Here is a 25,360-nt window from a genome sequence, read left to right on the forward strand (position 1 = left end):
ACCAAACACCATCATACAATTCATCAAACACTTAACCTATGACCATCATAGAATTCATCAAACATCTAACTCTACACCAAACACCACCATTGCATTAATTTAACAGCACCCAACACTTCACCACCTAACAGCAACACCATCCCACACTTCGCCAAGGATTCAATTATAGAGCATTAAAGGGGAAGTTCACCCTGACAAAATGTTTATTGTAAAAAAAGCAGAAAACACATCAAAAACTTAAAATAAATAACTTTCTTAGTCTCAGATGGATCATGGATTTTCCTCATGCCTTCAACAGTGTTGTTCTGCTTTTTTTTACAAACTTTTTTTTCAGGGTGAACTTCCCCTTTAAACCAATAACTTCGGAGTTCAAGTTAGTTTACATGCAACGTCAAATCGCAGATGTAAAAATAAAGCACAAGTGAAGATAATGTTGTGAAGACGACATATTCCTACAATCTAAAGATTTCTTTGAATGTTAATTTTTAGCTAAATCCTGATTTTACCAACATGAAGCTAAAGTATTTCACAAACTTCTTCGATGCAATTTGATCAGTTAACATTATCACATCACAAGACACACAGCAGGCAATCGCAGATGTAAGAAATAAAGGACTGAGCGTAAACATGTACATTTAACAAATTTTAATCCAATTTTGAAATTGACATTTGAATATCACGCTGTCACTACTCACATAATTATGTGCATATGTACAACACATGTACAAAAAAAATATTCTGTGAAACAGTAAATTCACCATTTCACCTAAGAAAAATAATATTTTAATTTTTATAAATTTTTTTTCTAGTGTTAGCTGGACTTGCCAAAGGAGACTTCTTGAAGAATAAGAATCAGAGATAATTGGACTCAGACATACCAAAAATTACAGTGGTCTTTGTCAAAGATAAAGATTGGTTGCTGATGGCAGAATCGCCGACGGCTCGCTGACAGGGAAAGATCAAAGAGGAATGATACTGTCCGCACAGTGCGCTCGTTGGGCCAAGGTGCAAGCCCCTACAAGTCGCAAAGCTAGTCACCACACCCTTCCCCTACCCCACTTGAGAACATGAATGATATCAATTTGGAAGCCCCCCCCCTTAGAGATTGTATTCATTATTTCCATTTTTTTTCTTTTTCAATTGGATGTAAAAGAAAATAAAATTCTATTTATATTTACATCTTACAACACAAAAAAAAGTTAATTTAACATACAAATCACAGTGAAGAGTTCAATCTGCTTTGATGTTACTAATCGTTCCTTTGAGCAATCGCACTTCAATCAAGAGATCTTTGAGGTATTTTATCTCCTTTTCTAGGCCTTCAGCTTTGTCTTTCAATTTGCTGTTTGCATCTTCCAGTACACTGAGTTCACTCATAATAGCACTGGTTTCAGTCTTCTTCTTGACTCGATACCTCGTCGCTGCCTGTTTGTTTTGGTCGCGCTTTCTGGACTTTTTCTCAATGGGAGAAGCGTTCTTAAGTTTGGGCTTTGACCTTGTTCTTTTTGCTGGAGATGGGATTGGAGAAGGGACAGGAGATTCTTCAGGGGATGTTGGCATAGATGAATCAATGGAACTGGGAGACTCAGGAGGATTTACATGTGATTGCTGGATGGTCATTTGGTCATCAGGGACTGGTAGAGTAATTGTTATAACACGTGTGCCCGAGGGATCTTGAGTAGTTGAGAACTCCATACATCCCATGGCATCAAGGAGAGCAAGAGCCTGTTCTTCCAAGTTACTCATTGGTGCAGCATCAACACCAGACACCATAGGGGATGTTGGCTCTGAGGGTGGCTGAGACATTGTCTCTTCATGAACTTCTGGAGAATCAGCCGGGGCCTGTTTCTCTAGGTCTCCAACTGGTGTAGAATCAACCCCCAAGTCCAAAGGTGATGCTGACCCAGAGGCCAGCAAGGACATTGTGTCTTGATGAACTGGAGAAGCAGGATCACTGAAGGAACTCACTGGAGACAATGCCAGCAATGCCTCAGCCGATTGGTCTTCACCAGGGGATGGAGATGTTGGAGGGACACCAATATCGACAAGGAGTTCCTTGAGTAGTTCTTCAGCAGGAAGTGGAGTTGACTTTGGAGCTGGGGAGGATGGGATTGTCATGAGGTCTGCCATAGGGATGTCCTCCTCATCCCCAAGCCATGCTGACAAAGAAACTTTCTGAGACATCCAGTCTGGAAGAGGGTCATCTGATACATCTGAGTGAGACAAGGAAAAGGAACAAATTCTGTCATGATTTGCTGTGAATAGAAATTTTCAGTTCAATTAGAACCAGTCACCCTTCCATATAGTAGAATAATCGCCAGTCTCATTAATTTTCAGAAAGACTGGTTAATTAAGAACATGATCTCTACTACCCCGTATGTCAAATATCAGCTTTCTGTTGATTCTAATAGCCCACCAGCCGCAAGGTATTCAATTAATGGCCAAGTAATCATCGCTATTCCCGACTTACAATGTATTCAAGGTTAATCACACCAGAGCATACAAGAGGCCAGGTAAAATATGGGTATTCGTGTTGTTTTATCGTATCAATTCTGTCAAAAACTAAATATGCATCGCACCAAGCCCATTAATAGTAGCAATATGTCAACATTGTCCTACAGGGAGTGTCCTGGAAGGTCGATTAGAAGCCAACAGATTCAGTATCATACCTGATTGTGGTGAAGTAGGACCAGTAGAGCCCAAGCCTGATGGCTCGGTCTTCAGATGCGAGTCCAGACCAGATCCCAGATGAAGTTCTTCCTCATCCGGTAGCCGCCCCCACAAAGAGGCGTTGTCGCTGAAGAGCGACAGAATCTCTGAATCTTCGATGAATTCCATCTTGATGGTTTATGTGATACGATGATACAGAACTTGGTGTGGTCGTTTGCTGTTGTATCTCAGTGGAATGTATCCCAGTGAGCTGTGCATCAGATGCGAAGAAGCCATTTTGGAGCCTGTGGAAGGGACATAATAAATGTTATTTGTTAAAACAATTGATTTTAAAGGACAAGTCCACCCCAACATAAAGTTGATTTGAACAAGAGAAAAATCAAACAAGCATTCTGGGGTGGACTTGTTAAGGAACAGGCTATTAAACTAGGAACAGAGTCACAAAGTTAACAATTTTGAGTCTTTGCTAGTCATGAGCTCGCAGGTGGGAGCTCCTGGCCTGGGTTACCCCGGCCCTGGCGCTAGTCTGTCATGACTAGACAGCTGGCAGCCGTCTGTTTCGAGGAGTTTTTTAACATTTTTTAATTATTTCTCCTCGTACACAGACGGCTCGCTATCGTGTAGACCAAAAGCTTCAGTCTCTGTATTTTGGTTGTTCCGCTGAACTACGTTGGCTCCACTCACCATACAAAGACTGAAGAGCTTAGGGGCCCGTGGCTACAGACAACGTATAGTGAACTAGCATTTTATAGATCGCGATTTAAAACTGTTTTTTGGAGCAAATTTACAGTTTCATGGTTTCCATTATCAGGGAAATACAAATAACTTAATTGCATACCTTGGACCGGAGTTATTGAAAAAAAATCCACTTGATGATTGAAAAATCTGTCATCTAAGACATTTTCTCCTGACCCAAGGCAACGGTTTTTCTTGCAAGTTGCTATCTTGAATGACGTCATTATCGATATTAACTTAATGTCTCGATATATCGCGATTATAACTAGTATCGTTTGTCTTCGTGTAGTGTATCGTATTATTGTATTCGTATACTGCCTTGTAGGTGTGCTAGTGGAATGCAATATCGATATCACATTTGTAAATTGTTGACGCCCTCTCCATTCGTTTGTAAATATTTCATAGTTTGGCTGCCATTTTTATCGATTTTGCCGTGTTCTTCCCAACTAAACATCGGTAAAGTATAATTTTCATGCATTTTCATCTCCTATATCGTTTAAAGTATTTTAAATAGTTTGTAGTTTATATATCCTTAGAGTGTGAAATATATTACACCAAAGTTTGGACTCTGGATTGACAAAAGTGCGGTTGTTATAAAAACATGTAACAAATGCGAGCCCACACGGACACTTTACCGTCGGGGAATGGGGATTACCAGTAAAATGTAAGAAATTGTTGAATAAATCCCAAGAAACGAAGGTTATTCCTGTCTAGCTATCGTGCAGCCACCATTAGGGGACTTGCAATGCAAAATCCCCCGTCGGGACTCTTCAATTTGTCTTTAATGAATAAAAATTTTGAAGATTAACGCGACCAAAATGCAAATCAATATTCCCTCTAGGCCTAGTCTTGGCATTAATTGCCAAACAATGGAAATTATAATTATATTAAAAGAAAACAGTGACTTACCTCAGCTGTTGCGCAAATTTACTTCCCCATTTTATCCGATCTTAAACATAGGCCTAGGCCTATGGCTATTGAGTCCCCTGTACAGATCGCGCTAGAAGTAGAACTTAGAAGTAGGCCTAGAACTTTGGTCTCTGTATTTGGTGAGTGAAGCCAACGGACATGACGGAGTTCAGCAGAACAACCAACATCACAGAGACTGAAGCCAGTGAAGGCTAGACAGCTGGCAGCCGTCTGTTTCGAGGAGTTTGTTAACATTTTTTTTTCTAATTTCTCCTCGTACACAGACGGCTCGCTATCGTGCAGCTACCATTGGCATTAGGGGACTTGCAATGCAAAATCCCCCCGTCGGGGCTCTTCAATTTTTGTCTTTAATGAATAAAAATTTTGAAAATTAACGCGACCAAAATGCAAATTCATATTCCCTCTTGGCATTAATTGCCAAAAATCAGAGAAAAATCAAGTTAAAAGGAACAAAAACAGTGACTTTACTTACCTCGGCTGTCGCGCAAATTCACTTCCCCGTTTATCCGATCTTAAGTAGGCCTACATAAACATATGGCAAAGAGTCCCCTGTACAGATCGCGCTAGACCAAAAGCTTCGGTCTCTGTTTTGTTGGTTGTTCAGCTGAACTTCGTTGGCTTCACTCACCAAATACAGAGACCGAAGTTCTAGCGCGATCTGTACAGGGGACTCAATGGCCATACGTTTATGTACTTAAGATCTGATAAAACGGGGAAGTGAATTTGCGTGACAGCCGAGGTAAGTCATTGTTTTTGTTCCTTTTAACTTCATTTTTCTCTGTTTTTTGGCAATTAATGCCAAGAGGGAATATAAATTTTCACTGTCTCTGGTCACTATAATTTTCGAAATTTTTATTCATTAAAGACAAAAATTGAAAAGCCCCGACGGGGGGATTTTGCATTGCAAGTCCCCTAAAGGTGGCTGCACGATAGCGAGCCGTCTGTGTACGAGGAGAAATTTTAAAAAAAATGTTAAAAAACTCCTCGAAACAGACGGCTGCCAGCTGTCTGACTCTAAGATCGCGCTAGAACTTCGGTCTCTGTATTTGGTGAGTGAAGCCAACGGAGTTCAGCTGAACAACCAACATGACAGAGACCGAAGCTTTTTTGGTCTAGTGAAGGCAAGCTTTTTTAAGTTTTGGTCTAGATCTAGGCCTAGTCATGACAACCCCTAACTTAAGACAAGTATTAACACAATCAAGGCTTGGCTAGATCTTTACATGTAATATATATAGATCTAGACTAAACTAGACTAGATTTAAGTCTCACTCTCTTGTATTTATTAATGATTTTTTTTTATCATTTTAATATTTTTTCTGTTTTCTTTTGGCTAATCATATGCCAAGCGGCAAAAAAATGCAATTGAAGTCTCACATCAATTCAAAATTCATGCACTCGCTCGAACACAACCAAAAACAGTCAACACACAGATAGGCCTACTCAATTTAAATACAAAATAGACTTACGCCATGTTGTATGATGCAATTCGTTGCGAATTGCAGAGCAAGGGTTGCAAAAATTCAGAATTCAAACCGCCATTTTGCCAAATATTTCGTTAGTATAACTGGATGAATGAATGAACGATCAGGAAATGTGGTTAAGGCGCGCCGGGTCTCGTTAATAAAAAAGGCTGTCGACCGAATCACTAAGAATGAAAGGAATATTATTGCGAAATGGATGTTACGTCTTTTAAAAACTGAGAATGATATCAAGAAAAGATGACATTGTAGCCTATGTCCTTAATATAATAAGCGATTTTGCTATTCGTTTTAATAAATGAAAGAACACCATCTTGCAATCAATGATACATTTATATAAAAATATATTTCTTTGTCGTAGGTATAATACTACCAAGTGTGTAAATAGGCATTAAGATTGCATCAGCTTTTCCTCGCCGATGAAGCGAAAACTTTACGGCTTATTTCATTGGCCATGGACGACAATCGTCACAGAAGTCGCTTACGACATATGCCTCAAAATAACTGTGTACGACTCCGGTTTGAGGCGGTCGTGTTACTCCGATTTTGACTTTGAGATAACCTTCATCAGAGGTAGTATATATCTGATCATTCATCAATCCTTCATTCAAAACAGAGGCCTACCCTTTTCACCATAAGCACAATATTTAGAAAAGGTTTCCATACAAATAATTTTAAAAAGCAGAATATTATGTAGAAAAAACTAAGACAACCAATCCTTTTGATTCAGGGATACAAGCCCCGAGGATTTGGTACCGGGACGGGACCGGGGATCGAGCTAGTGGGGGCTAATGAAATAACCTATTTACGTTTGCTGTAGTATATATATATATATATATATATAACCCATTACATAACCCCTGGCCCACCACATTTTCAACTTTGAAACAAAAAGTAACTATTTGAGGGAAAGATATACAAATTTCAGCCAAAAAGTAAAGAAAGGGTGTGAAATCCCTAATTGCCCCAAACGTGTTTAGAGTCCGATTTTCGCGATCGACGAGGGATGGAAGGTGGGGTCGTACTAAACCAAATGATGTGTATAGGTAAAACCGACGACCGAAGGACCCGTGACATAACAATAAAATATGGCTCTACTTGTTTAGGGGTTCAATTCAGGGAATACTTGCCAAGAGTATCGTGTGAGGGTGCTGCCGCGCATGGTATCCACTCGTGAATGGAAGTGCCCCCCCCCCCCGGATGTGAAATACATGTAGATGCTTTAGACACACACGTCTTTTTAAATATAATAGACATAAGAATAACATTATTATAGCCCAGGTATGGATCTTCATTCTTGTCAGTTTACATGATGGATGCTTAAGAAATGTGTTTGGACTGGGGCAAGTTGTGCCAGCCAACACGGGGCAAGTTTGAGCCATGGTAATCTTATGGTAATGTATATAAAAACAAACCTTAAAAAGCCATCGATATGCAGGCAGAAAGGAGCAAATTTACACGACTGTTCCCTTTCTTTGAGAGGATGTATGCTGGTTCTTCCCCCATACATTTTGTACATAGTTTTTGTGGCTGCACTTACCCCCAGAAGGTGGCTCAACTTAATTACCCCACAGATGGGGCAAGTTGGGCCATTTGACATCTCTTTTTTCAAAGGTGGCAATGACTTTCAGTATGGGGGTAGAAAGTTATGTATGGGTGAAAAATATTTCAGAATTAAATTTTAAGGCAAGGTACTTACTTCTACAAGATTATTAATCATATCAGTTATTCTAACAAGCAAAAATCAGTGTCACAACTTACCCCACCTCGCCGTATTGTTTAAATTCTTATTGCCTTCATTTTTGTTGTTATCTTAAGTTCTTTTTATGTTAAATCAATGGAGTTTTTTTATAATGATCAGTGTCAGGGTTTGTATTCAATAAACTGAATTTTTACTATAGCAAATTTATTTGTACCATAAAATATATCCAATCATTTGTTAATTAAGCCCAGACAAAAGTCAATGGAAAACTCAATTTTGGGAATCAAAAGCAATATTTGGACCTAAAGTTGACTTGTAAATGATTGAAAGTTTCTTGAGATGAACCCTCAAGAAAACCACATATGAGACCAAATAGAAAGAAAACAGTGACAAAGGTAGGAATTAGTAAGGTAAAGAATGTATATCTTTATTCATAACATGCATATTATGTTTCTTTTTTGTGTGTACTTCTTTGCAAAGTACAAATTTAAATTTGCTTCAAAAACATAACTAATCATGACATGACAAAAAACAACTCTACAGAATATACAAGTGAAACATCATACATCACATCTCACAATTAAATGAGACAAGATAAAAAGTAAAACAACAACACATCTACCAGCTTTCTCCTCCAAGCTACATAAAAATATCTGAGGCAAATAAAAACTGCCACATCTTTGCTATTTCCAATAAAACACATCTTCATCTCAGAAAGTCTCTATAGTTAGTAAACAAGGAAAAGAGTACAATATATTGTTCACCAATTTAATTGGTGAAATACAAGAAGTTACATGGTTTGGCGAATACTGAATACGGCTCAGGAATTACACAAATTCTAGATTCTCTTCTCATATTAATATCAAACCAAACACATAAAATCTTCCTTTCAATCTCATCACCCTCCTCCTCTCATAATCAGGGTATATTTCTCACCTTTCAAGCAATGGTCAGCATAAATCAAGTCGAATATTAGGCAAATATATTGAATCATATATTTACATGTCGTATCATTTCTTCAGAATTAGAATTTGTAAATGTGAAGTTTTTATTTGTTTTTCAAAAAACAAAGAAACCTCACTTTTGTATGCTACTCATTACAATATTCAGCTTTAAAGGTAGTACCAGGGGGTGAAATATACAAACAAACAGCTGGCTGGAAAGCACGTCTGTTCTAAAGATATCAACCAATCAGGTGAGTAAGCTCGGTATGAACTTGTACCCAGCAATCCATAGATTCCACTTCTCTCTGGATTTCCCAATATAACACACTACATTAAAGTAATTAAAGTAGACACCATTGTCATTATACTTTTAAAACTAGTTTATGGAAAATCGGTTCAGGAAACCAGTTTGGAAGATTGCTTTGCTAGTGCTCCTATTCGATCAGTTTTCAAAACCACTTCACGTTGCCACAACAAGTGGCCTTGATGCTATGGGAACTTTCCCAGTGGGGGTGACATGTTTCATGCAAAATACAAAACCACAGCGCAGATAATTTACACACAGTAGAAGCGTGCTCAAAATGTGCGAAAACCACTTCCCGAAGAATGGTTGTGTACTCTCTTACGCTAAAACCAGTTTGACAAGGCAAAGCGATCTTGAAAACTACATCACAAGGTGGTTTTCTGAACCAGTTTGGAAGATCGCTTCTCAAACCACTTTGACCGTTATCATTACACATCAAACTAGTTTCCACTAAACTAGTTTTAGGGCAGTTATGAGAACAGGGTCATAGTTTCTTGAACATGGTACTTTCTATGGTGTTTTGCTAAGCTGACATGTTTGTATGTTACGCATGGCTTGTGACCTCCTCTTGGGTGCTTCCAGACTCTATAACCATTATTGATTCGCATCAGCTATAGTTAAAATTTTATCTTTTGGGAACGAAAATCTGGGTTTGTTAACAGACATCTGAAGAAAGAGTTCATGATTTGTCAGGTAGAATTACAGGACATTAAGTGCCAATATGTTACATATGGAAAAGATTCGGATATCTCACCTATAACAAGGCTTGGGGACCATTTCATGAAAGGACTTGTGAGATGTTTTATCTGACAAGTCTAATTTTATCCAATGGTTACCATTGTAACAGTGCTTCTCAGCCAATCACAGCCAAGGAAAGTTGTGAGATCCGACAACTTATCGGACAAGTGTTCATGAAACGCACCCTGGTCACAACTCATGCATGAACAGTACATAACCTCTGAATAGCTTTATCAAACAGCCCCCAGGTATTACATGCTTCTATTATTTATGAAGCTACAAAAATGTAGCATGTTTGGCTAACATCAAATTTTACATACCCTCTGCATCTTAAGGTCCTGTCACATTGTTCTGTGCAAGCCTTGTAGCAAAGTTTTGAGCATGTTTCAAAAATATTCTGCATGTAAATCAGACATGCGTGTGCTTCTGTGGGCAACGGCATGTGAGATAAGTGCAAGATACTGTCAATGAGGTTGACTTGCTGGCAGCCCGAGGGTATTAAAAGGGTAGCAAAATTGGTCACCCGCAAGTCACACGCAAAGCTTGCACGAAACAATGTGACAGGGCTTTTAATAACAATATAAGCCTGAGGAGAAGGGAAGATAGATTTGACACATCTAAATAACAAAATATAAACAGTACTGATATCTCTTTCCTTAAAAAACAAATTCTTCAGAATACTGTATCATAAATACATGTACATGCCATAACAATGTAATTTTCAATAAAATGAATTTAAAGAACAAAATAGCTTTTAAAAGGGTAACTGTTCTTATCCTTCCTCATGAATAAATTTTAGACTATGTCATTAAAACTCACATACATGGGCAAATACACTAATCTATAATATAATTATATTTTCCCACTAAATGTAAAATGATCACATATAAGAGACACTACATCATGCCATATCTAACCCATGTATCAAAGATGATATTGGCCGATCAAGATAAAACAGGTAAGTGAAATCACTTTTAGTCCATTAAAAATAAATATATATACTGGAAAGTTTAAAACAATGATATTAAAATGAATTGCAAAATAAAAGAGCAAAGCTCAGACCCTAGAATGTTATTTACTTTCCAAAAAAAAAAATGAATTGGGGGAGATGATGGGGGGGGGGGGGGGTCATGTTCCAACATATGTCTCTGTGAAAATTTCACTTTTAATGAGCATACACCATTCAGATTATTTTTCACATAAAATAAAATCATGGCCAACAAGCACCGTTATCATCCATCAAATAAATACAATCAAACCTCAACTTCATCAATATTGAAAGACGACCTGTCAACAAAGACCTTACTTCTGTTCCTTACTTATCTCATCAAATTTTTCACAGGACTTATGGAATATGTGAGGATGGGAGGGGTGAAGTCATTATTCCCATAGGGAAGTCACTATTCCCATTATTCGGACATCATCATGTAAAGAAATCTGAGAATTGTTGGGGTAAATTGCATCAAATCTGTCAATTTGATCAAATCTGTTGCTTAAAATCACAGAGAGTTTGTTACCGTACAGTTGTAGCTCTACCAGATGACCAAACTGCTTCCTTCTAGACCAGGGCCCGGTAACACAAAGCTACGAGAATGATTGTATAGTTGATTTGTATTGATGATTCAATAGAATGATCAATATGAAACCAGTCCAACTATCAAGTTCTAAGCTATGTGTAACAGGGCCCTGAAACATTTGTTCCAATATCAATACTGCTCTGGAGACAAGATCCCAAATACTACCCGGCAAACAAGCAATTAAGGAACCTAAAAAAAAAACAAGTGGAATGCCTCTGGCCGTCTCACCTGCATCACGCAGTTCAATATAGCAGCAGTGCTGACTTTGAATACTACTCTAACTCGCACAAGATGTTCAGTGATACATGGTTACTCTTATGTCCACTTTTTATGAACTAGACCAATAAACTTACAGAGATATGATGGTTATTCAACAAAAAACCCAACATGGCCAAAGTTCATTGACCTTACATGACCTTTGACCTTGATCATGTGACCTGAAGCTCGAACAGGATGTTCAGTGATACTTGATTACTCTTATGTACAAGTTTCATGAATCAGATCCATAAACTTTCAAAGTTATGATGGTAATTCAACAGATACACCCAATTCGGCCAAAGTTCATTGACCTTTGACCTTGGTCATGTGACCTGAAACGCGCAAAGGATGTTCAGTGATACTTGATTACTCTAATGTCCAAGTTTAATGAACTAGACCAATAAACTTTCAAAGTTATGATGGTAATTCAACAGATACCCCCGATTCGGCCAAAGTTCATTGACCCTAAATGACCTTTGACCTTAATCATGAGACATGAAACTTGCACAAAATTTTCAGTGATGCTTGATTACTATTATGTCCAAGTTTCATGAATCAGATCCATAAACTTTCAAAGTTATGATGGGAATTCAACAGATATCCCCAATTCGGCCAAAGTTCATTGACCCTAAATGACCTTTGACCTTGGTCATGTGACGTGAAACTCATGCAGGATGTTCAGTGATACTTGATTAACCTTATGTCCAAGTTTCATGAACTAGGTCCATATATTTTCTAAGTTATGATGACATTTCAAAAACTTAACCTCAGGTTAAGATTTCGATGCTGATTCCTCCAACATGGTCTAAGTTCATTGACCCTAAATGACCTTTGACCTTGGTCATGTGACATGAAACTCTAATAGGATGTTCAGTAATACTTGATTAACCTTATGGCCAAGTTTTATTAACTAGGTCCATATACTTTCTAAGTTATGACATCATTTCAAAAACTTAACCTCAGGTTAAGATTTGATGTTGACGCCGCCGCCGCCGTCGGAAAAGCGGCGCCTATAGTCTCACTTTGCTTCGCAGGTGAGACCTAAAAAAAAAAAAATCAAAACCATTTTCCACAAGTTTGAGAACGATATAAAACATTATCGAAACATTTTTGACATGCGGAAAACCTTTTCCACACATTCTGAAAACATTTTGTGTTTGCTGAGCAGTTGCTATGTCAGAAAGATTGGAACCAGTATTTCTCTTTACGTCACTGGAGTGACCGTCATCCATGGATATGTCATACAAGCAATGTTGGCCAGTGAGGTTTCTTTTAAGAGAATCTGGTATGTCCAGGCATGTTGTAAGTTCACTTTTCCAATCAATTGTAAATGTCAATCAAATACACATTGACAGACCCACTTACAATTACAGAAACAAAATCTACACTAATTTAGCAAGAAGAACCTAAGTAAGCAATTGAAAGTTTGCAATTAATTACACAACTTATGACTGATTTATGAACCTCATGTTCACATAAGATTTTGCAAGTTAACAATGCCCCCCTCAGACAATACCAGGCTGTTGACACACTCTGTTTTAAAATTTGATAAATTCTTGACAGTTCAAAAAAGAAATACATTTGACTTATGCTGTAAGTGGCAACTTTCTCTTGCCAAGAAAGTTCTCTTCAGACAATATGAGATTACCTTCATTGCCATCATTCTAAAAAACTGCTCAGAGCTATCCTCAAAATGTTTTAATATTGAGAGTTTAAAAGTTTAAATAGCCCACTAACAATAGTCACAATATGACAGAAAGCATTTGTGCCACTTCAAAATTATCACCATTGGATATTGTTTGTCAATGTTATCCTGGTTCAGATAAATCTGAAAATAATAATGCAGTTTCAAATTTAAAAATAGTCAGAAGTGATTTCATCATCATATCATCATGATCTTAAAGTAACAAACAGACAGGTGGGGGGGGGGGGGACTTGAGTTGCTTCACATAATGACAATAACAACAACCCACAAAAAATACAGCTGCTTTATAACACATGATGAATCATATATACCTGAAGGTTTAAACACTTATTAAAGCTACTTAGAACAAGATAATATACTTCATTAAAACAACAATATGATTATCATGCAAATATACGGTCACATAACAAAAATATAATATAAATCATTGCCTAATGGACAAGTACATCCCTATGTTCTAACATCTCAACATATCTATTGGGTGAACTGAACTTTTTCATAAATGATGTGCTTTATATAATTGTGCCTTGAGAGGAGGGTAATTTTACTGTGCATCACTCTAATACTAACTTTTTGAAATGTTCATGTTCCTCTGCTAACCAAACTATTTCAATCTTACCAACCCCATATAGATGAATAAAACCCCCATTCCAGAGAACAAGACCGCTGAAAGACCATGAATTCTGGTTGATCTCTCAGAGGTCTCTCAATGAACCTACAATGGTCTTTGAGGTCTTACACAAGTCCTAACCAATCTTTCAGTGGTCTTTGTGGTCTTCATGGGCACCAAAACATTTTGAAACGGTTCAAAACATTCTTACAGGAAAATTGCCTTTCAGTGGTCTTTCGATGAACTTTCAAAGGTCTTAAAAGTCTTTCAATGATCTTTCGGCAGTCTCTACAGATTTTTGCGGAGATCACTGTAAGACTCATGAGAGATCATTGAAAGATCATTGAAAGATCATTAAAAGACCAGGCGAAGTGCATGGAAAGAACTCTGAAAGATCACTTGATGCATAAAAGATCTCTGAAAGACCATTGAAAGATCTCTATAGGACTAGTTTCAGACCAGTCAGGCCCCCATTCCACAGAACGGAGACCATTGGAGGTAATTCAAAGGAAATGAAGAACAATCCAGGTCAGGTGAAATGTTGTTTGAGTTTTGCATATTATAGCCATGCTAATAAACAAAATTATGCATTGAATCATAAGGATGTACAGTATACATTATTTACTGTATTCTTTTAGCTATTTTGTTATCAAACAATATTCATCTTTTATTCTGAATGACGCAAAGTACAAACGAACTCACTTTAACCCTGAACAATATGAAGTATCACCTTTTTAGTTTACATTGACATCGTAATGTAAAAAATCTTAAATAATAGCAAGGTTTTGAATACTTCAACGCTGTAAAGTATGATTATTCATATTTTATAATTCATATTTTATAATCATATGTGCCTGTAAGGGGCATATGTTACACTTTTAACATCAGAGACTTGAAACCAACTTGTGTGTGCTTACATTCACTGGAAGGGGATGCGGAGAAGGAAAACAAGTCTGATTAATCTTCAATTTCAAGCCACCAGTGTGTTCACTTCACAATGTGTGATTAGTCAATATGACGAAGTATTCTGTGTTCAAAACAATATTGAATTTGAGTATGTACTCCAAGATAGAGTGGTATACTGGAAGTTTCCCCAAATCTGTGTTTAAATGGTTTAATTCTAAATTTCAAAGTACTCTTGACTTCACAAGAACATAACACAAGTGTCATCACTGTAGCGATTTTCTTTGTTTAATTTTCAAAGTGAAAGTGCCCTTTATTTCACAAAAAATGTATACTCATGTATCATTTTCCTCTTTCATTTTTAATGTGAAAATACCCATTACTTCACAATTGTATACTAGTAAATACCTGGAGATAGCTAAGCATTACTTTCAAGAATGTTATTCATCTACTTGTCACAAGATCAGTCACCTAATCCTCTATAACAAGTGTACGGTTGAACAAAATTATAAATGATATAATAAATACTAGCTACCGGTAAATATAACACGATGATGCACCTAGCTGAGGGGTATGAAAGCAGCATGGATATGGAAGAATGATGGAGAGGATTTTGTATCATATAAAACATGACCTACCTCTGGGGGTTCACTAGCATGGATTGAAGGATACACTGTGGTATATACTTGACAATAATCTCAAAATAAACATCAACAAATCAAAGACGTGATACTGATACTGAAACACCATGTGAAACAATAATCAACAAGTCTGATACCTCTGGTCTATTTTTACACCTCCTTTTCTATCACAAATGTTCTTGCAATTATTACCTCATGACAAATTTAACATAGAATAGAACATCAAGACATGAAATCAAAGTGAGGAAGTTGAAAATGTAATATTTGGTTCTTACCACACCACAGACAAACCCTCTAAACCTAGGCCCATCCTGGTTAGAGGCAGGAAGGTGCATCCTCTATAGTAAGAGGGGTATGGGAATACAACCAAGGACTTGTCTTGAAGTTAGGATGTCAAATGCTCCCTACTTCTGAACTTATCCTACAGTAAAAAGGGAGGTGGAATAACCCCTATCCGAGTTTTTATCCTCTATCCACAAAATTAGCTTTCAATATTAAGAAAAGGATGGAAATGCCTTCTAGTCCTTATCCTACTGCAAGAGGGGTGCATGAATAATGCCTCCTCCGGGACTTGCAAGAATGACCTTGACCCCTGGAAGTATCTACAGGAAGAGAGGTGAAGAGATATCCCATACTCCAGGACTTAATCTTCAGTGATGTAGATGCAGAGTTACCCTGACCCCCAAGACTTATCCTACAATAAGAAGGGTGCAGGTATACCCCCTCACCCAAGGAACTATCCCCCTGTCAGAGGGGCACAGGAATGCCCCCAGTAATGCCACAGTCAGAGGGGTGCCGGCACTACCACATTGGTCTTGTTGTTGACTTGTATGTGGCATACAGGACATTCACTGACTGTTGTTGCGCATGATGAGCAAAGGGCTAAGTGTTGGCAGGGTCCTACCACAACGCTACGTTCTCTGTCGTGACACAGGCAGCAAGTGAAGTTTTCTCTTATATGTAACACCTGAAAGATAAAATCAAGAATGAAATATTTTACACATCACTGTATAATCCTTTATCTTCTTATTCTCTTTCTTCCTTTTCATCCAAACTAGCACTCAGACATTTTCTGAAATTTTTCTGCTTTTAATTTCCAGGACCTTTTTGTGAATGTTCTAACACATATAAACTGGGTTGTTTCCCAAGAAATTAAGGAAAATACTTTTTGTTTTCCCCAACATCCACAAAGTACTAATATTATGTCCAAATCCAAAGTGACTATCTCAACAGTTGAAGCCAATATACCGCATCATGGTGAGACTTTTCTTGTGCAACAAAAATTAATCAAAATTTACAGAGCTAACCCATTATACAGTGCGGATCAAAAAAAAGTTTACACTTTGAAAAAAATCCTGTAAAATTATACATTTGTAATATCCTGACGATTTTTCCACATTTTAACATTGGTACAGATCCATTTAATCAAATGACGATATAAATGTCAAAAAATATTTCCGCTTGAGTGAGCACCACTTACTTTTGAAAAGTTAGTGAAAAATGATTTGCGCAGAACTTTGAAATAGTTATGCGAATAAAAGTAGACCTTAATCATGAAGAACATGTATAATTCAGCTATTAGAATTGATTAAAAGATATCTTTTACCTTTTTTGACTTGTTTCCTTGCCCAAAATGCTTCGAAGAGAGCATTTCACCCCACCCCTCTCCCCCACATACCGAGGCCATCGTGAGGATATTTGCTTTACACTGAGCTGTGATTTACATGGAATGGCTTAAGCTTGATTTTCATTTTGTTAATCGTTGCCAAGCTTGGGAAAAGTGTGGAGAAACAAGTATTAAATGAAAAATGAAATTTAAACCCACTTCCAATGATAAAAATTTAGTGAAATAATGCTGGAGATGTCTGATATAAACTTTTGTTCATATTCAGTTATGTCCTCAGATCCAGCTGGCACAAAAAGGGTAAATGTTGTGCTTACTAAGTGTTGAAATTTCAATTTGGGTGGCAAAATCGTTACACAATGCTTGAATGTATCCATCTTATTTCAACTGACTAAAAGTGCAAGGGAAATGTATGAGAAATGTTTCGCAGGGTAAGTTTGATTTCACTGTTTCCCCTTAACACAGCGTGAAAACGAGCATTTCTGCGCAAACTGATTTCTGCGAGCTTTACAAAAATGGACAGTGCTCACTCATGTGTAACATTCTGACAAAACTTTTACTTTCATTAGATAGATGAGACCCAAACCCAAGATTATATGTGAAAAAATTAACCACATGTTGTATATTTTTTAATTCCCAGGGCTTTTTCAAAGTGTAAACTTTTTTTTGATATGCACTGTATATCATAATTGCAATATTTAAATTAGTAAGGTATGGCCAGAGTTTCTTAAATCAAGTAGCCATTTATGCAATAAATGAATTTGCTGTAAGGGAACCATCATATCTTTCTTCTGGTAGGCGTGGTTTGCATGTCACTGCAACAGGCCACCTAAGCAGTCTACCAGCTAGTTGCTCTTAGCCATGGTGTATGCCAAATCTTGATTATTTGCTGCCTTTTTAGATATATAATGACTTCAATTTTGTGTAAAAAGTAATAAATGTTGACTGTACACCTGTGGCCCATAACACATAGCTTAGCAATGATCATAGAACATTTTTCTATGGTTGATTCCATTGGCTACAATGTACAATCAATTGTAAAAATAAAGTGTATGATTAATCGTTAACCTTTGTGTAACAGGACAAGATTTCTTGTACTTTTGACAAAGTTAATATTCTTCTAAAACAATGTTATTTTGTAAGAGCGATTCATAAATAAACAAATTATCATTATGCTTTTAAAATATCAGACATTTTGTGGTAGTTGCAGACTATTGTGCCCAGCTGCTGGTGTATAGCTTGATTATGTATCTACTTAATTACGATGCTATCGGAGTGGCCAGATTGCGGTGATTTTGAAACAAGCATAAGCCAGATATTGCAACTTCATTCAAATATTAGCACAAAATAGGGCAAAATCATTCTGAAATAAAGGCAACGCAAATATTTCTTATTTGTTACAGCAACTACAAATTTAGAAAGACCATGTACAAACTCACCTTTTCAACCCTTTCTAAATCCAGTTTGAGCTGTGATTGTAATTGTTTAAGCTTGGTCACGGGTAAATTTGTCAGTTCAGCTACCTTATTTAGCACATGTAAATGTGGTCCTCCTGATAAACCTTCTATCTCTTGCTTTAGTATTCTAGATTCATTGAACGCCTGCAAGGAAGAAACACAATGGATGATCATACAGTGTGGTGCTCTGATATGAGAATGAATGCATGTCTTGAAGAGTGTGCTAATTGTTTGCCATGCTCATCTCCACTGACTGTACATACACATTCTACAGTGGCATATCTAAGATGGGAGAGCAGGGGGCACAAGACATTCTTGAAAGTTTGATGTACAGGGATGTCACTCAAGAATTGATTTATCTTTAAAGTTTGAAAATCATTACGTACGCCCCAAAATGTTTTTTTTTCTATGGTTGAATATGAGTTTATAAAGTATGAAAGATGACATTCCTGAATTTAATGAATAACCACAGGTAACAGGATCAGATTTTGGAAAGATTCTAGATTTCAAGACTTGACCCATGTGTACTTCAGTTTGTTTGTTGATTGTGTTTTTTTTTTACATTGCGTAGATACATCACTGTAGTTCTATAAAGACATTCCATGCACGAACTGTAACAATAAAAGCAGCCCATCAAGATGTCTATTAAATAGTTTTCTGACTTGAAGCATACATTTATTTTCATTTTTAAGTGATTACAACATGTGACTATTGTTTGTCTATTTCCTCTTGAGTTACTGTGCATAACTAACATGATCAAGTATTTCATTGCATTACAGGTTTTGTCATATAACAATGCTAATTTTCAATTTCTTTTTAAGAATTTGTCTAGATGTTTATTATCACCAGAAAATACATCTTCAATTTACTGACTTAATACAAAAATGCACAAATGGCCAAAAAAAAAGCAAGACAATGGTTATAAATCAAGCATACTAAAAACAACGTACATAAAAGGACTACAAAATATAATAATACTGGGTGTACTGAAATAATAATACAATCAATCTAATACTCCCAATGCATAAACATTGATTCTAACAAAGGTGATAAACATTATACATGTATATGATATGAAGGGGGTGATTCACCATCACATAAATCAGTGTCAAACAATGATTTTATCTAACTTAGAATTGAATTTAGCTTTTGGTAGATCACCCCTAAGTGTCTCATGCAAGTTTTACAGGTCAGAACAAGTGCAAATTTGTTAGTCTAGACAAGATCAAAAATCAAGTTAATATACAGTATATCTTCCTTCCACAACTATAGTTCCATTCACATGCTATTCCTATTCAGTGTAGACCAATAAATTTGGGTGAATTTTAATAAAAAAATCTGGGCCCCATCTTACAAAGAGTTGTATCTGATCCGATCAACCACAACTATGGAGAGCCAGCAACGTCAACATATAAATTCATGTTTGTTTAAAAAAGTTTTCTAGATAGGATGTATACTAATACAATTATTGTTGTCTTGACAACTTGATGTGCTCCTCTTTGTTTACAAAAGAACTATGTGCAAATTTTGGTAGGAAAATTATGACAATGATGGATTTCCATACAGGTGAGACTGATCAAATCAATCGCAGCTCTTTGTAAAACGGGACCCCAGGAATTCAAGAATTTCCAATGACTGATAATTTATGAATTGACATACCAACTCATCTTATTTGTTGCACAGTTCATTGGATGTCCTTTTTTCTCTTAGGTTTGGAAGCACCAACTATATCTAACAATGTTTTGGTGAATAGTTTCATGTACAAGCTATTATTATTATGATCCATTTTAATTTGAAAAAATATGGGTATAGTATAACATTCACATGATATCAAAATGAATGAAAACTGCAAGTAATTGCATATCATCACATTAAGGCTTGGTCCCACTGGCTGACAGATACAAAACGTATTCATAAAGCACAAAGCGGACGAGCAAAATTTTGCAGGTTGCTCTATCTGTTTTCATCCGCCTCAGAAATGGACAAAATTAGCGAAAAACTTGCGAAAACAAAACGGAATGGACTTGGGTAGTATGTACCGCGGATATTAAACGGTTGTTCATCGGAAACCTTGCGGATGAAAACGGATGGAAGTGGATGACAGCTCTGAAGGGGTTACCGGGGATTTAGAATATTTTATTTACAAGATGCATACACTTAAATCCTTTCTATTTCTGCGCTACTAACGATGTATAGACATTCCATGTACCTTATCTTTAATCCCTTTTTCCATTGTTCAGCTTCAGTGGATCCGAGTTGCAAGGATGCAGAGGTGATATAGCGGATGTTTAAAGGATAACAGATATGGAACATTTGTTGCTCTTACATGTTCAGGATTTACATCATTTCGGAGGAAAGTTCATTCGTTCTCTAAGTTTTGTGCACTTTTTGCGTGGATGAAATCACAGTGGACGGATGCTCGATGGACATGTGTAATATGTATGCAACGAGTACACAATGGATGCATAGTGTATTCCAATGGATGGCAAGATTTTTTTTACGTTTTAGAAGACATTCGCTTTGCATCCGTACGTGCAGTGGGACCGGGCCTTTACCTGCTTCTAGTATCATAAGCTATTTAAAAACGTTAATGGCTATTATTCAATGACAATCAGCACAACATAATGCACTGAAAAATGGTATTTAAATCCTCAGTACATTCAACTCTGCACAATGTGTGATTTCCAGTTTTCAAAATTTGAAAGAAACTAGTGAATAAGTACACATCTACAATGTAGATGTTACAGCACCATTTTCTTTCCAATATTCTTTTCATAAACCTTATAAAAAAGGTTTGATTGCTCTTTAGATTAGATTAAGAGAAAGAAGCAATTACCTCTTCCTTTCTTTGTAATGCTGTATTCTTTTCTAATTCAGCATGCTTAGCTTTCTCTTGGGATTCCGTAGCTTCACGCTTCCATGCATCACATGCCTGCAAGAATCAAAGGAAAACAAAACTAAAGGCCACCATACACCCACTGCCAGCTTGCTAGACCTGTCTGCTATCACCCATTTCAGCATAAAATGCTTGATGTTATTAATAAAACGTGTAACATAAAACTGTCAAAAATTCTGAGTCATCATATGACTACTATAAGTTGAAATTTAAGCCTAATTTGTTTCTTTTCATATGTATAAAATGAATTAAATTTGTAATCACTGCATTCATATATGACTATTTACCTACAATCTTTAACAGATCTGAACTTTAATCCAAACATAAAGTTTGAAATTCATAAAAAGTTTGATTTTCAACATGTTCCTGAGCATTAAATAAGATTCTTTACTGCTTTTAATCAAATTTCAAAGAAAAAATGCAAACGTCATATTTTCTTCTCCAAAATCAAACCTGATACAAGTCGTAAGATGTGCAGTGGCCTTTAAATCTCTCTCTAAAAAGAAAATTTATCAAAATGCACCTCAGATATTTATTTGCAAGAAGGAATTTATAAGCACAACCAACTAGAAATGCACCATGATTTCATTTGAATAAATACATCGTAAGTATTCTTGTTTGAAAAACGGCCTGATAAGTTCTGATTGATGAAGGCAGTGATTTTTTACCTCTCTTCCAAAGACCTAAGTAAAAATTAATCTGCGGTGTATTCATGTAATTGTAAAGCTCAATCAGACAGGGTTGAAACGATCACAGTATATCCTATGTTATTTAGATTTATAACCCAAATCTAATCGCAGTAGCATTATTTGGGATTATTTGAAGACTATAATTCATGCTATTTTTTCCCCCATTTCCCTTTTATATTTTGTAGACTCTGCTTTCAGTATGTATATTTGTCCTGTTGTATACAACTTACTGTTATGGTGTGTCTTAGAGATCCAATGGTAACTTCCTTGAAATCCGTGATTTTGATTTGCTAATGAGTACTGTTACCATGGTAATTAAGATTTGATTTACCATGTATTAATTTTCAAGCAATAAGGCCTTGACTTTCAGTTTCTTGAAACAGGCTTGTCTTTCGAAAGATTTTTCAAATAGAAAGGTTATATTGTTTAAAATACAATTTGTCTGTCTGTGCAGGTGTGATTGGTTTAAACTTGTTTAGCTGATGAAGTGCTGATATTACATTTCCTGAATTTTATATTCAGGAGTACAAATTTGTTTATTTTACTTGCATTTGATTTAATTTCCAATTGCTTCATGAGCATAATTGAGGAAGTACTTGAAATGACCAAAGTAAATGTAAAATGCATTGTTGAAAAAAACAATGCAAACAAGTTAAATTTTAAGTTTTGGAGGACTAGTTTTAGTTTTGTTTGGTATTAAGGCTTTTCACGGGTTGCGGGTGGTGGAGATATTTCACAAAAAAAATTATCTTGTGACATCAGTGCCAATATTTTTCTGAGATGTTTGAACAAATGGATCCTAGCAGATAAATGTTGTTTATTCTAAGATATTGGTTAATGATTTCCATTCAATCATATCGCTTGATCAAACTATTAATTGGACAAAGTCTACTTCCTCATTGTACATTTCAAACACAGAATAACAGGTGAATGAAAGGAATCTTAAAAACAATAAAAATTTGCTTTACTACAAAATAATAATTTCGCTTTGAAGGTTTACTTAAAGTATTGGTAGTAGAAAGTGATCTGATGAATTTTAATATTAATTTCTGGAATATTAATGACATGCCGACTCATTGCCCCATACAATTGCGTCACATCAAACATTTGATATTTACTTCCTACATGTGCATATTATGCACAAGGACATTAAATGACATATGTGTCAGTTACTTTCAGAAAGTGAAAAACGGTAACTTCCAAATGGTCCACTCAACATGCATCGTATGTTACTAAAAAAAACAGCAATCCAAAATCATTGACCCTCTAGCACCTTCTGACATGTCAGGCAACCTTGTATTAAAAAATGAAATTTGGATAGAGGAAGAGAGGCATAACTTGCCTGAAAGCTTGTATCATAAACATTGACCTCAGATACCTCAATGGATTAAGAGACTAAAGCCATTCCCCATGGTTTATTTTCAGTTGGGCTAATGCCAATTCGTCCAGTTACCAACTTGTCTACTATGTCTACTATCATTTCGTCTACCATCAGTTCGTCCACTAACCACATGGGTGATATGGCAAGATATGTGACGGTAATGTATTCAAACATAATCCTCAGAAAAATAATCATTGTGTCGAGGATCTACTTGTGGATTATTTAAAATGTTTCATTTTAAAGAAGTGCTGCAGTTACGAAAACGTAACACCTTCCTTAAGTAGATTGATATATTATGATTTATCAGTCAATAAATAAGTATTTGGTACCGCAAAAACATAATAGCTTTGAAAATGGAAATGAACCTTTTTGGCATGCACTCATCGGAGTGAAATCGCACGAAAGACTAGAATGATAAGGTGAAACCATATATAATAGAACCCAAAGAGAATATGGCTGCTCAACGGCGAGCTGTGATTGGCTGTCAGGTAAACAATTTAGGCTTAGTACCAGCCATAAAATTGAAGCAAAGCAACGAAACTAACGCAAGGGTTCATACGAACCCTTCTTATTATCAGTGAGTTTGGAGTTAAGTTTCGTTGGTGTGATTGTAACCGAAGTGGACAAACAATTCAATTGTATGCGTAAAACATTTATAAGTTTGTTTGCTTTGAAGAGAATAGGATGAATATAATAGAAGAGAGGTATGACCGAGAGAAATGGCCTGCTGCCCGTTGATAGAAGTCTGGATAAATAATGGACATATAACCCAAGTTACACTTTCCATGAAAATTACATAAAATAGACTTGGAGAAATTGTCATAAGGATGCTATTCCATGATGGATTCAACACATGATTGGCCTCAACCCACTATATGCTTTTTGTGCACTGAAAAAATGACGCAAGATCACAGTTTGGCTTTAATACTTGTGCAGTTGAAGAATTAGAACATTAAATCTTTAGGAATTGATAAGGTTTAAAAGGGGGTACCAACTGAAGGTCTCGTAATCACATACACAGAGGGTGCATTTAGACGAGTAGAAACACTGTGAAATCAATGAAACGTAATGGCCCAAATTCACAAAGGTGGTTTTAAAAACCATTGGTTGAACCTATGGTTTACGCAGATATCCTGTATAAATTACAAATTGGAATGCTATTTTTATTAATGAGTCCACTGTTTTGAATTAATAAGTCCACACTTTAAACAGTGGACTCATTAATAAAATAGTGTACCTAACTATGGCAACAGGCATCAATTTTGTGCACTGTGACTAAAGCACGCATCAGCATTGGATTTTTAAAAACAACATTTTTATAGGGTTTTCATGATTTTGTATAATAAATCATGTATATTAATACAAGTAATTCACAATATAACAGAATAGATAGATAAGAAAAGAAAAAAAAGCAGCATACACATTATCAGTTTACATTAGAAGTACAGCTTATCAACAGATAATACTTGATAACATGTACAGTAGTAGTGGTAAAAGCAGTCACTTTGTCTCTTCTAAGTATTCCTATAGTATAGTAAAGGAAAGAATGGCATTGGTTACTTTTTAATGTATGCAGTGAATAATTGTACTTAATACAGGAAATCTGCATAAACGATGGGTTCAACCAATAGTTTTAAAAACCACCTTTGTGAATTTGGGCCATCTACTCTTGGATTTGGTACATTGAACTATGTATGACAGAAGGTGCTAAAGGGTTAACAATCAGAACAATATAAACCAAAACATTCACTGTGTTAGTCAAATCTACAAGAAGGTGCTTAGCTGGGGACTGTTCCACAAAGCTACTCATGAAGTTACAAATGATATCACCAATGAATGGAATGTGTGCTTGCACTAAATACGATACTCAACACATTTCCTTTTTTTCTCAACAAAGGGAGACTGTATGCCTACACCCTTAATTTAAGAAAATAATAAACTTCACATCCAAATGCTTGTTAATTACAATAATCGTTATCAACAATGATCCTATTCCAGCTTTAGCTGATGGAACTAATTATCATTTTAAAAACTGGTTTAGCACTCAAACCATGTTCCAATCATTTGTAAAGTCATAAAATACTATACCAATAGCTTTATGAAACAGTCGCCTAGATC

At 36.2% G+C, this 25,360-nt stretch overlaps 2 protein-coding genes across 3 annotated transcripts in view; both read right to left on the reverse strand.

The window, feature by feature from the left end:
* Positions 1-630: 630 nt before the first annotated feature.
* LOC121422718 (cyclic AMP-dependent transcription factor ATF-4-like) lies at positions 631-5,964 on the reverse strand. The gene is made up of 3 exons (XM_041617890.1): positions 5,802-5,964; positions 2,670-2,954; positions 631-2,213 (listed from the first exon to the last, which is right to left on the reverse strand). Exons 2-3 carry the CDS (start codon positions 2,836-2,838, stop codon positions 1,231-1,233), a joined length of 1,152 nt encoding a protein of 383 aa, XP_041473824.1. The 5' UTR covers positions 2,839-2,954; positions 5,802-5,964; the 3' UTR covers positions 631-1,230.
* An 8,085-nt stretch (positions 5,965-14,049) lies between these two features.
* Positions 14,050-25,360, reverse strand: part of LOC121422398 (RING finger protein unkempt homolog) — a 29,830-nt gene continuing 18,519 nt past the window's right edge. The window contains exons 12-14 of one of the 2 annotated variants that reach the window (XM_041617410.1): positions 21,113-21,208; positions 18,259-18,420; positions 14,050-16,162 (exon numbers count right to left, since the gene is read on the reverse strand). In XM_041617410.1, coding sequence (XP_041473344.1) covers positions 15,980-16,162; positions 18,259-18,420; positions 21,113-21,208 — 441 coding nt within the window. In that variant the 3' untranslated portion in view covers positions 14,050-15,979. The remainder of the gene's footprint in view (positions 16,163-18,258; positions 18,421-21,112; positions 21,209-25,360) is intronic. The other variant, XM_041617411.1, reaches the window with a different exon arrangement.

The sequence above is a fragment of the Lytechinus variegatus genome, chromosome 10, assembly GCF_018143015.1.
Source record: "Lytechinus variegatus isolate NC3 chromosome 10, Lvar_3.0, whole genome shotgun sequence".
Classification (NCBI taxonomy): Eukaryota; Metazoa; Echinodermata; class Echinoidea; order Temnopleuroida; family Toxopneustidae; genus Lytechinus; species Lytechinus variegatus.

Bases quoted from the DNA above. Each gene is read 5' to 3' on its own strand.
- LOC121422718 (XM_041617890.1), bottom strand. From the start codon at position 2,838: ATGGAATTCATCGAAGATTCAGAGATTCTGTCGCTCTTCAGCGACAAC. The intron at 2,214-2,669 runs GTATGATACTGA...TGTCTCACTCAG, and splicing joins TCCTACTTCACCACAATCAG to ATGTATCAGATGACCCTCTT.